Here is a 13214-nt window from a genome sequence, read left to right as displayed (position 1 = left end):
ACTCTTCTCTTTCACCTTCATCAAATGGTAACTAGAAATAGAAGGGCTATTGAAAATACTCACATTGAAACTCTCTAACTCTGTTCTTTATAAGAAGGGGCTGTTCTGCATTTCTGCATGATGACTTTTTAATAGGGGCATCAGTTATTGTGTTAATTTATCAAGATAATAACTTTTGTTTAATATTTCATGAAGAATCCCTCATACACTTTTTTATGAGATTCATATCCTAATAGTTTTGATAAAACAACCACATAAACACACACACATGTACATACGCTTGCACATGTAAATGTTTTCCAGAATAATTTCCACAGGGCATTAACATCTAAGTATTTTTAGATGATCTCTACATGTCATGGACTTCCCAGGTGGTGCTTGTGGTAAAGAACCTGCCTGCCAAAGCAGGAAATCTAAGAGATGCAACTTTGATCCCTCTGTCAGCAAAATCCCCTGGAGAAAGAAATGGCAACTGACTCCAGTGTTCTTGCTTGGAGAATTTCATGGACTGAGGAGCCTGGCGAGCTACAGTCCATGGGGTTGCAAAATGTCAGACACAACTGAGCAACTGACACTAACATGTCATAATCTGAGCAACTAACACTAATGTGTTGTAATCATTTTAAAAAGTATACATTTTGTTTTACATGAAGGCGTAATCATTTAATATTAGCTCCATAAATTTGTAATGAATCATTCTTGTGTAAGGTTTTTAAGTGATTTTTATGTTAACTTATGTAGTAATTTTTTATTCCTTAATAAATAAAAAGGTTAATTGTAGAAAGCAGGCTTTTTTAAAGTTCAAATATTTGAAAAAATTCTTTTGATCTTAATAAATAATACAGCAAGGGAAGCCAGCTCATGCTGAAAATGTTGCCCAGTGTCTTTTGAGTTTTGGAATTAAAAACTCAAAATTATGCATCATTGGACTGTATTTTTTGAAAAGCAATATAGTATAGTGAAAATAATGGGATTGAACCGTAACTTTTCAGTGACTGGGTACATCAAGTGATATCTTTGATCCAGTAAGCCTTTTACCTGGAGCGGAATTCAAATCCTGTGTATTGGTGATTGCTACTTACATTGGGCTTTCAAAGGGTTTTTCAGAAGTAGTATTAATCCATTGTACTTTTAAGTACATTTGCAGTAGTCAGAAGTATGTTTTTGACAGAATTAAAAAATATGTAACCAAAATATTTATTAATGATAATTAAAGTGACTTCTTTTTATTATACGAAGTAGAAGAGAAATATTGTGAAGAAATAATGAAAATGAAAAACCAGTGGGAATATTTGTAAAACATTTATTTTTATATATGAATAACTGAATGTAATAGGAAAATCTCTCTAAAATGTCTCAAAATGTCAATTGTATTTTAAATAAGCTTGATGACTTATACCTACCAACTTATCTATTATTTTAAAAACTGACTTATAGAGTAGCAAATACAAGATTTCAAAAGTGAAACTTGGCATAAAACAAACATTATTACAGTGTTTATACATTTTTATTGAGATTTTATTTTATTTATTTTACTTTATTTTTCATTTTTTAAAAATTGAGTTATAGTTGATATACCGGAGAAGGAGCCTGGAGGGCTGTAGTCTGTGGTGTCACAAAGAGTTGGACGCAACTGAGCAATTAACACACACACACAATATAGTTGATAAACAGTAAATTTAAGTTATTGGCGCTCAGCATAGTGAGTCACAATTTTTAAAGGTTGCATTCCGTTTGTAGTTAGTACAGAACACCTGGCAATATTCCCCGTGTTGTATGGTGTATCCTTGCAGCTTATTTATTTTGGATATAATAGTTCGTGTCTCTTAATGCCACATGTCTATGTTGCCCTCCCCTTTGCCTCTCCCACTGGTAACCACTCCTTTGTTCTGGGCATCTGTGAGTCTGTTTCTTTTTTGTTGCATTCATTAGTTTCATTTTTTAGAGTCCACATAACAGTGATATACAGAATTTGTCTTTCTCTGTCTGACTTATTTTACTTGGCATAATACCCTCCAAGGCCATCCATGTTGCTGCAGATGGCGTGATTTCATTCTGTTTCCTGCTGAGTGGCATTACATTGTGTGTGCGTGTGTTAACGCGGGTGTGTACACACACACCGCCTCTCACTCCCCCAGTCACCTGGTGGTGGAAGTTAGGTCGCCTCTGTGTCCCGGCAGTTGGAAATAGTGCTTCTGTGAGCACGGGGGCTCATGTGTCTTCACATGCGTGTTTTGGCTCTTGGGGTGTGGACCCAGGAGTGGAGTTGCTAGGTGACTGGCAGCTCCGCCTTTAGCTTTCTGAGCGATCTCTGTGCTGTTCTCCGTAGTGGCTGTGCCAATTTACATTCCTGTGAGTAGTGCAGGGCAGTCCCCGTTTCCCCACATCCTCGCCAGCATTTGTTCCTTTCTTTTTGATGATGGCCATTCCGACAGGTGCGAGGTGATATCTCATTGTAGTTTTAGTTTGCGTTTCTCTGATTCACGATGTTGAGCACCTTTTCATGCGTCTGTTAGCAAGTCCCCTTTGGGAAAATGCCTATTTAACATTTTAAGTGGCAATTTAAGGTGATGTATTTTGGTCTAGTTTCTGTGGGCTGTGACATATTTAATTATATATTTGCCACATTTATATGTTTTTCAAATTAAAACCAGTATATTAAGTGGAGTTAAATCTGAAAATTTTTATTTTAGAATCTTAATATCCAAGGTGTATAAATAAAAAATGAGTTGCTTTTGATTTGTAATAATTTGACCAAATTATTCATTTTATTATTCCTGTTCTAAAAGTCATTAAAATCCTTAAACTATCAAAATTTTTAATTTTGAACCTCATTGATTGTAAATATTTAAAGAAAAAATTTTAACTTATTTTTAAAAAGTAGCTTTGACAGTCTTAAGACTGTTTGAACTAGACTGTTGCCTTGACTGTGTTTTCTCCGTGTAACGCCCTCTGTCTATCATTTACAGATCCGGAGGTGCTGTGGAAGTTCCCAGAGGACTTTGCAGACCAGGTTAGAACCACATAATTTTTTAAAAGCATTTAAAATTGAGTATTGATTATTATTACTGCTGTTACTACTGGTACTGAAGCTACTGCTGCATATGAATTACTATAAGTATTTTCTCTTGGTCAGCTCTGAGAATAAAAAGCCATGTATGCAAAGTATCTGGAAATTGTTTGGAAGTTGCCAGTGAGATGGGTGATGAAGAGGCCCGTCTTGAAGCTAATAGGAAGTGAATGTTCACAGTTTCCACGTGTTTTTACACTCTTTTAATGTATCTGTGGAAAATATGTTTGGAAACACTTAAGTATTTCCCCATCAGAGAGATTTGATGGTACGGTTCTTGGAGGAATACCCTTCTGTCAGTAAAATGAAAGGGTGCTACTTAGCTCTTTCTTAGCTCTGTAAGTACGACAGTAAGAAGTAGTAACTGCTGTAACTATGAGATCATTTCTGTCCTTGTTACAGTAATATTGGGATCATTAATATATATAAGTTGAACTGGTATTTCCTTATTTTAAAATAATTCTTATTTGTAGCTTTATTTTCTTAAAAAAACCAGGAGACTTCAAAATGAATTTACTGTATTTGTATTTTAAGTGTAATCTTCTCTAGTTCCTTATTTATCGTGACCAAAACTGTGAATTATTTCGACATGATGTGTGTAAACTAAGAAATCCTTATAGTTTATATTATGGATTTATCATTTTGAAGTGAATTATATGGGTAACCATACACATTCACATTTTTACACAAAAAACTACTCTTTCTGGAAATCTGATGAGCAGGTTCCTTTTTTTTTTTTTTTGTCTGCAAAGAAATGGGGTGAAACAATTTTGTCACTGTTAAAATTATAAAATTATAACACTACAGGCTTAAGCATAAGTTAAGTTCACAGATAGGAATCTCATAATTTACAAAAACGAAAGCTAATAAAAGCTTTCATTTTAAAGCAGTTCATTCGGAAATATGCAGACATGTGATTTTGATGTGGAAGAATAATTTATAACGTGAAAATCAGTATCTAAGATTAGGAAATTTTGCTGAAAAAGTGAGTTAAATGAGCATATTAAATATTAGTTAGATTGACTGTTGTTTCACATAATAAGAGAGTATGTGCTTTTAATTTGTCTTTAGGCTTTTGGAGAAAGAATAGGCTTATAAGTATTTTAGGTATGTGAGTCCGTACAGTGAAGACAGAATTTGTACACATGAGGCTTCATTGGGTTTGTTCCTCAGTGATGGGAAGTTACTTCCCTTGGATCTGCCTTTAATGCAGGAGTTCAGTTCAGTTTAGTCGCTCAGTTGTGTCTGACTTTTTGTGACCCCACAGACTGCAGCATGCCAGGCTTTCCTGCCCATCACCAGCTCCTGCAGCTTGCTCAAACTCATGTCCATCGAGTTGGTGATGCCACTCAACCATCTCATCCTCTGTCGTCCCCTTCTCCTCCTGCCTTCAATCTTTCCCAGCACCAGTGTCCTTTCAAATGAGTCAGTTCTTTGCATCAGGTGGCCAAACTATTGGAGTTTCACCTTCAGCATCAGTACTTCCAGTGAATAATCAGAACTGATTTCCCTTAGGATGGACTGGTTGGATCTCCTTGCAGTCCAAGGGACTCTCAGGAGTCTTCTCCAGCACCACAGTTCAGAAGCATCAATTCTTCGGCTCTCAGCTTTCTTCATAGTCCAGCTCTCACATCCATACATGACCACTGGAAAGACCAAAGCTTTGACTAGATGGACCTTCATTGGCAAAGGTCTGCTTTTTAATATGCTGTCTAGGTTTGTCTTAGCTATGCAGGAAACCTGGGTTCGATTCCTGGGTGGGGAAGATCCCTGGAGAAGGAAATGGCAACTGACTCCAGTGTTCTTGCCTGGAGAATCCCATGGACAGAGGAACCTGGTGGGCTGTTGACCGTGGGGTCACAAGAATCAGACACGACAGTGACTAAACCACCGCAATGAGAAGTTAGGTTAGAGCCTTGCTGACTCATCTTCCTGTTGTAAAATTGTTTCTCTCTTGCTCTTTCTAGCTCTCTCTGGTCTTACCTCCTTTCCAGATTCTTATTTCCTTGTAATTTCTAACTCTTAAACTGCCCCTGAGAATTCCTAGGGCATCTGAAGGCTCCTCACTTTGGGTTCATATAAGTGATGGTGTGCTTGCCGAGTTCAGCTACAGTAAATTCTGCAGTGAGACAGACTGTTGCTGTTCCTCTTTGTGACTGATGAACTGGTGATAGGAATGTCTTAGCTGTTGCTTTGTCTCCCACATTGGTGAGGTCAGGGGAACATTAATAATCCCTCAGCCCTCACATACTTGGTGAAACACAGACGCATTTGACCACGTAAAGTTGATGAGCATTCATAACCCCCAGGATTTCAGGACATAGCAGTTCTTGCAGACTTTTTGAAAGAAGCTTTAGATAGTATTTTGTCTAACTACTTCACTTGATAGCTAAAGAAACCACACTTCATGTGGGAATCCAGCCACGGGCTGTGAAGAATGGTTTTGTTGTATGCTTTTTGGTGAATATTCTGAATACTGCAGATGATCGGTGGTGCTAGTGGTAAGGAACCTGCCCACCAGTGCAGGAGACGTGAGAGACGTGGTTTCGATCCCCGGGTCAGGAAGATGCCCTGGAGAAGGGCAAGGCAGCCGCCTCCAGGATTGTTGCCTGGAGAGCCCCATGGACGGAGGAGCCTGCTGGGCTGCAGTCCGTAGGTTAACAAGAGTCAGACAGGACAGAAGCGACTTAGCACAGCACACAGCGCCCTGTGTTTCTCACCGTTTTTATCTTTTCCTGGTTTCATATGTGAGTTATCTCCTTCTTCCCAGACAGCTTTTTCACTGGATCTGAGATGCTTCAGTAAGAAAAATGCTTTTTAAAAAAACTCTTTGTTTAGCTCTTACCGTGTACTAGGCACTGTGCTAGGAGCTTATGTGCGTAATTGATTTTATCTTCATATCCTTCCAGTACTGTTAGGAGATAGTATCAGACCTGAAACTGAGACTTAAGTAAGAAACTGGCCTGATCACACACTGCTTACAAGAGGCAGAGCTAAGACTTGAGGGCAGGTTTGTCTAACTCAGAAGCATGTGCTATTAACAAGTAAGGTATATTATTATTTCTGCTTGGAATGCTGACCCAAGCCCTACTTGCTTATTTTAGCTTAAAAGGAAAAGTTTAGTATATAAAGTCCCCTATCCCCCAGTATCTTTATAATTGGAAAGCAGTATGTTTTTTAATCCATGGAAGTAATATCAATTCATTTACTCCTTTGGTTCTACCTCATGGAGCTCTTGATCCATCATAGGCCTTTGTTTATTATATGGAAAATAATAAACCAATTTTGATTTGGTTTCCTTCTTTTGGCAATAGAAGAACCAATGGGACAACCCAAATCACACTTCAGGAGGAGCTGTAATTGATTTGATTTTAGTTGTTGTTCTTTCATTTTTTACAGTGGAGAATTTTGTGTAAGGAGAGGGGGAGATGAAACTACAAACATAAATTGGGCTGGGTCTCGGCAACAGTTAAAGGCCTTGCTGAAGAGGTGGTCCTTCCAACGAACTTAAGGAGAGTGTGGTATAACAAAACAAGTACGTTAGGAACATTAATTTGTAAAAGATTTCAGTATGGATTGGTGGTGGGAGAAACTGGAGGCAAGGAAGTAAGTGACTTTTCAGGAGACTAGCTGAGGAGTAACTAGGATCTGAAAGAGTTGGTTATGATAGGAATGAAAAAGAGGAAGAATGTGTTGACCCGGAAGTAAATTGACTCCCAGATGTTTCTACAGCAAAGGTGGGTTTCTTTGGGATCCGCAGAGAGCTGCATCTTGAGGTCTGCAGCTTGAGCCCTTTGCAAATCCCACAGGGCAGGTGAAGAAGAAGTCTTTTATAGAAGAGAGACAGGAAGTGGGGAGGGCCGTGGAGACGGAGAGGCTGTGGCTTTTCGTTGGCCAGTCCTCGCTGGAGGGAAGCGGAGCCGATCTTCTTCCTGTTGGGCTCTGTTAGGGCCTGAGAGCTCCCCCTTCTGGTCACCCCGCTCTCTTTAGTTCAGGCTTCTGTTTATTAAGCTTTTGCAGGTGTGAAGCAGGGAGCCTGCATTCAGAGGTGTTCTGGGCTGCATGGGGTAGAGAAGAGTAATGAGAGGTGGAGTTGCGTTTTGGCACTTGAAGGAATGTTGAATTATCTTCCATGCAAGTGGAGGGGACTTTGGGGATTTGGGAAAAATGGAGTTGTGCACCCGTAGGAGATGAAAAGGTGCGAATGAATTAGGGGATTTACAGACAGATTTAGTCGATGTCAGTTTTATGTCCACAAATGCATTGAGGACTGAGCCTGAGGAGATGGATGCAGAGGAAACGCTGCCCTGCCCGCTGTAGGTGACAGCAGCGTCTCCTGTGAAATTCCGGAGATGCTCACCACTCCTGGATGAGATGGGTGATTTTGTCTGTTTTTGCTGCTGTCAAGCTGAGCTCTCCATTGCTCTTATATTACCGTTCTTCACATTTACACTTAATAGCTTGATGCTATTTTTCGCAGTACTTGACTTTTCACCCTTACTTTCTGCTTGTCATTTTCATGGCTCACGTTTCTATATCTCTGCTGTTTTCATGTACCGTTGGCCTCGTAAGGCCATGGTTGGTCTATATCTCTTGAGTAAGGAGTCAGTCTTTGTGAGTGAAGTGTACCTTTAGAGAATGGTCAGAAATCAGATCTCACACATGCTGGACTCAGGTCTGTGTTTGAGTCATGGCTTTGTACTGACAGATTGTATGAAGTATTGCTTTTGGCAAGAGTTTTTATCTCTCTTAATTCCTCATTTGCGAAATAGGGCTGATTCTACTGATCTAACAAAATGAGGATAAGAATGAAGTCTTGAAGCGTAGTATCTGACACATGGAAAGCACTCCATGAATGGGAACCAGCAGTTTTATTATTGTATTGTAAGGCCAGGAATGTTTATTAAGTTATGATGAGGACCAGATAGAACTGCTTTATGTAGAATGTTGTTTTTCTAGTTCAATAACTAGTTTGAGAATTTTGCTGCTTTATAGACCTTCAGGAAGATTTATAGTGTCAAGTAGGAAGAAATTTTTCCTCTACCCTTCTAGACTCTTCGGGTTGGTCTTAGAATTAAACTGACATCAAACAGATGAACAGGCAACAAGCAAACAGAAGTTTAATAACATGTATTAAGTGGGCGAGGGGCTGCCCTGGAGGCTCAGTGGTGAAGAACCCGCCTGCCAACTCAGGAGACGCGGGTTCAGTCCCTGGGTGGGGAAGATCCCCTGGAGGAGGAACTGGCAACCCACTCCAGTGTTCTTGCCTGGAGAATCCCGTGGACAGAGGAGCCTGGCGGGCTTCAGTCCAGGGAGTCGCAGAAGAGTAGGACAAGACTTAGCCACTAAACAACAACTTATGGGAGAGACCCAGGAGAACTGGAAACTTGCCAGAATAGCTGACGCCTTCTGCTCAAGTACCATGTTCAGCTAAAGAGAGGAGAGGATGTCTGGGGTAGTGGTCTGTGAACTTGGAGGGGAGGAAAGCAATTCCCGTGGAGACGGAAAAGCAGGTGTCTGGCGCACAGATGTTTGCTGGGCCTGCAGAGAGCCGAGGACATGGAGTGACTCTGGTCTCTAGCCTAGTCCCCACCCCCGACCCCAGCCCCGCACCTGGCCCGTGTTCAGGGAGATCTCTGGTGATGGTTCTATTCTGGGAGCAGGCCCTCTGTCTAAATTCCTTTAGGCAGTTATGGGGGAGGGAGCAAGGCCCACTTCCTCAGTCTCAAGTTCTTAAAAAATAATCAGCCCGAATAAATCCTCCTGCCAAACAGACACATTTTGTGGTGGCAGATACTGCTTCCCGACAGTAACGGGAGAGATGCTAAGGACAGCTCCCAGCAGAAGTCCTAAGACCACGGAGCCGTAATCTTTTAGTGATGGCCGACACACAGACCTCACTAGGTGTATTTATGTGATTTTTAGATAGAGAAGTAACATTTTGAGGCGCCGACCCTAGGCCATATTTCTGGTTCACCTTTAACTCTTCCCGCTTGCAGTACTTAGTTTCCTGTTTGCACACAAACTCTAGGTCTTTGATTCCGGGCTGTTTCTTACGTTTCAGATGTCCTTTTCCATTTCTCTTAAGTACTTCCTTTATGATACAGCTTAGATGTTTAACTGCTGTGATATATTGAAGCATTCCTCCTGTTTGTGTTCCATAGTCATCTTTGCCTTTCCTGGTTGCTCAGTGATATAACGAATCTGCCTGCAATTTGAGAGACACAGCAGACGTGGGTTCCATGCTGGGGTCAGAGGATCCCTTGGAGGAGGAAATGGCAATCCACTCCAGTATTCTCGCCTGGGAAAATCCTGTGGACACAGGAGCCTGGCGGTCACAGCCCACAGAGTTGGAATGACCGAGCACGCCCCCAGTTATTTTTCTCTCACTGTGTTTGCCACGTACCTGACGTGCAGGAATTGTTCTTAAGTGATGTGCCTTATCCCGGTGAGTGCTCCCACTGAAGCCTCTTTCCCCCGCCAGGGACTTCCTATATTAATTTTTGACCTATGTTTCCCCCACCCAGCTGCTCTAATCAATGTGTCATCAAATCCTATTGCTGTGCCTCTTGTATGTCTTATAACTCTGTCTTAACTACTTTTAAGTTACTTTCCTTAATTCATATCCTCCTAACTCTTCTTTTCACCTCTGTTTTTGTCCCTATTTAATATATTCTCCTTTGAAATGTCACCTTTCCATAAATTATTTTTTATGTGTGCAGAAAGCACGCCCTGGGGGTCCTTGCTTACTGAACTCGCTGGGCAGGATGTGGGTCTCTCGCCACCACTGTTTTATTGTTTCGAAGCATGTCTGATGCTTCTGGTTCATGGTTTTCTCACTCAGTTAGCCTGCTTGGTTTTGTGGTTAAGCAAACCTGCTTTCTTGAGTGATCATAAACTTTCAGGGGTCCCCCAAAGTCTGCTGAAGTTCCCTCTCTATCTGCAGTCCCCTGTTGGGATTTCTGAGCTAACTATTTGGCGGTTCTTTTCTGTCCCTGGTTCTGACAGCATTATACTGTCATTGGGCCTTACAGCGTGCTGGACAGGTTTCTAACTGCCTTTCCTGTCCTCGTAATACCTGGTGAGCCTGAGGGGCTATGGCAGTTCCCACTTGACAGACGAGGAAGCAGAACTGATGTGGCAGGAGGCACATAGCTAGAAAGTAGCAGAGTCGTCATTCTAAGGCAGCGTGACGGCAGAGCCTGCTCACCCGAGGGCTGGTTAAACCCGGCTCTCCCCACTGTCACCATCGAGGTGAAGTCCAGCCCTCTCACCAGGGTCAAGTCCTCGCTCAGGGCCTCGGTTTCCACCTGAAGCCTCTTCTTGCCCTGTCTCCCTCCCGCTTTACCTGATAAGGCAGTGGTCTGCATTTCATAGCAGACGTTCGTTTCTCTTATGTGTTAACCCCAGCCATCCCCCCCCATTCTGTCCTTGAACGTGGGAGTCCTTTGGCCTGAGAGGCCCGTCTCCTGCTTGCTCTCCCCTCGCCTGTTTCTGGTCTCGGCTCAGAGGTCACATCCTCCGAGGAGCCCTCTGTGTCACCGGCCTGGATTGGATGCACCTCCTCTGAGTTCCCACAGCATTTTGTGTTTCCCGTGATACTTACTAGATCTGTCACCTCCCTCCTCTGTGTTTACTCCATCAGGCCAGAGGTTTCTGAGGCGAGTACTAAACAATATTTTTAATAGAGGGTATAATCATAAAAAGTGAAAGTGAAAGTCGCTCAGCCGTGTCCCAGTCGTAGGGACCCCGTGGACTGTAGCCCACTAGACTCCTTTGTTTGTGGGGTTTTCCAGGCAAGAATACTGGAGTGGGCTGCCATCTCTTCTCCAGGGATCTTCCCGACCCAGGGATTGAACCCCGGGCTTCCAGGTGGTGCAGTGGTAAAGAATCCGCCTGCCAATGCAGGAGACACAAGGGACGTGGGCTCAGTCCCTGGGTCGGGAAGATCCCCCTGGAGTGGGAAATGGCACCCACTTCAGTATTCTTGCCTGGAAAGTTCCATGGACAGAGGAGCCTGGAGGGCTATAGAGTCCACGAGGTCTGCAAGAGTCGGACACGGCCGAGCATGCACCCACGCGCCTGCACTGCAGGCAGATTCTTCACCGTCTGAGCCACCAGGGAAGCCCCTCCATGAGTATAGTCAACCTTTATTCCTTCAGAGTGCCTTCACGTGGCTGGTTCAACAAGCGTTTTCTCAAATAGGTACTTTAAGTATGGCCTTGGTTGTATAGTCAGTGTTTCCAGTTGTATCCTGGGTAAAATGAGTGACAGATTTTTATTAAACTTACGCAGATAACAGTATTGCCATGAAAATTAAAGGGACCTGGTAAGAGTTTCTGAATTTAGGGAGGGAAGGAATCAGTAAGAACTAGATGTGATTTAAAAATTATATTTCTGTTCACAGCAGCAGAGTTTACAGAATGACTGTGGGTTACAGACAACTTAGGAAGAAGGCAAGGGCTTCCATATAAGTGTCCAGGAAATAGAACATTTTGCAACAGCATCAAACATATTTCAAACAATTAAATCTCCTGCATTAGTTTATTCAGTGCAATGCAGTAAATTACTGTTCTGCTGGATATTGACTCAGCAGTTTCATGAAACGTTCTGCTTCTTGACTAAAAAGAGTCTTGGGGATCCTGATTCAGTCCAGTGGAATGGCCCGAGTGTTGTCAGTTCAAAAACCCGCACCCGTGAATCTGTTCTTTGACGAGTCAGTGGTCGGAGGTACCTGGGATGACCGAGACTGACCTGTGTTGAAGACAAATTCTGTAGCTTCTAACAGTCTTCAGGGTATCAGAAACAAAAGTAAACCACCTGTGGACAGTAAAGACTTAATGGGCTGTGGTTAATTTATTAATGATTATGCTCAAGTGTGAAATGCCTGTTGAGGGTCCATTGTAACAATAAAACATGGAAAGGAAATTTGCTTGTTTCTGTTGTATGACAATGAAGATAATAAAACCATTCAGAAAAAAGGTTTTGGACAGAATGTGTGTAAGAACAATGCGTAAGCCTGTTTTCTGAGGAGCCAGTTCAAGTTGTCCGATTTATAAAAATGGGTGAACAGAATTTTTATAGAGGAAAGATCTTGAGAATGTAGCATGCAGCAATCCTGAGGCATAATACCGAAAGAGTATACTCAGAGCATCAAGTAAAGAGACGCAGTGGATCTGAAGGAGGGCTCAGACAAACACATGTTTATACAACTCCAAGGTCAAGTTAGGTGCATATCTAGCCGGAACCACTGGCTTAGAAGAGTCAAGGGATTTAAAGTAGAGAAGGAAGGTTACGTCCAGGTGAACATTCTAAATAACAACTGAAACTAGATCTTGAAGTATTTCATTATTGTTGCCGCGTATCACCAGGCAAAGCACTGCTAGGAGTCTGGCGAGTGTAGGAGAATTCAGCAGAACTGTTTCATAAGAGATTTGACCCTTGTTTTTCCTGGAGAGTAAAACATATTCCAGAGAGCAAGGGTGTTGGCTTGTCTCTAGGAAGTTACCGTAAAGCATGTGATTTCTGAGAGATTTCATACTCATAAAATTCACATGTACAGATTTAACGTAGAGCAGGCTAAGGGTCTCTTTGATTGGCCAGCTTTTTGTATAATAATAATTCTATTAAACCACCCTTATGATGATAATATATCAGGCAAGCCAAATTACTTCTAACATCTCATTTTATAAGAGTACGCATCCTTGTGATTTTCAGGGAGCCTCTAGGACGTCCCTCAGATAGTTTTAGTTATGAAACAGATCCTGCAGGTTTTTTTATTTTTTTCTGTATTCAGAATCTGAGTTTGAGAAGGCAAAATTTAAAAAGTTGTTAAAAGATTTGGATATTTGACTACGATTGGGTTCAGAGGTGCCTAAGAAGCAAGTATTTGATTATCTGTTTAATCAAAGTGACAATAAAATATTTAAAAGTAAATATAGGTAGTAATATGATTGAATGTGTATATTGAATGTGGATCGAATGTTCCCTTTTCATAAACGAGGAACTTTTGTTACCCTCCTCCCCACTCTTGAATAATAGAAGACATAATAAAGTCGGTATCAAGCACAGAGTATTATTCTGCAGAGACCCAGAGTTTTGACTGTCCTAGAGGCACATGGAGCTAAATGGTGTAGGCAGACAG

At 41.7% G+C, this 13214-nt stretch overlaps 1 protein-coding gene across 4 annotated transcripts in view; it reads left to right on the top strand.

The window, feature by feature from the left end:
- Positions 1 to 13214, top strand: part of DENND1B (DENN domain containing 1B) — a 269544-nt gene that overhangs the window by 82628 nt on the left and 173702 nt on the right. For all 4 annotated transcript variants that reach the window (XM_065936314.1, XM_065936315.1, XM_065936313.1 and 1 more), the window contains exon 3: positions 2970 to 3013. In XM_065936314.1, the coding sequence (XP_065792386.1) occupies positions 2970 to 3013 (44 nt within the window). The remainder of the gene's footprint in view (positions 1 to 2969; positions 3014 to 13214) is intronic.

The sequence above is a fragment of the Muntiacus reevesi genome, chromosome 5, assembly GCF_963930625.1.
Source record: "Muntiacus reevesi chromosome 5, mMunRee1.1, whole genome shotgun sequence".
Taxonomy (NCBI): Eukaryota; Metazoa; Chordata; class Mammalia; order Artiodactyla; family Cervidae; genus Muntiacus; species Muntiacus reevesi.
The sequence above is the reverse complement of the archived record's forward strand: the minus strand, read 5'-3'. Positions and strand labels throughout refer to the sequence as shown.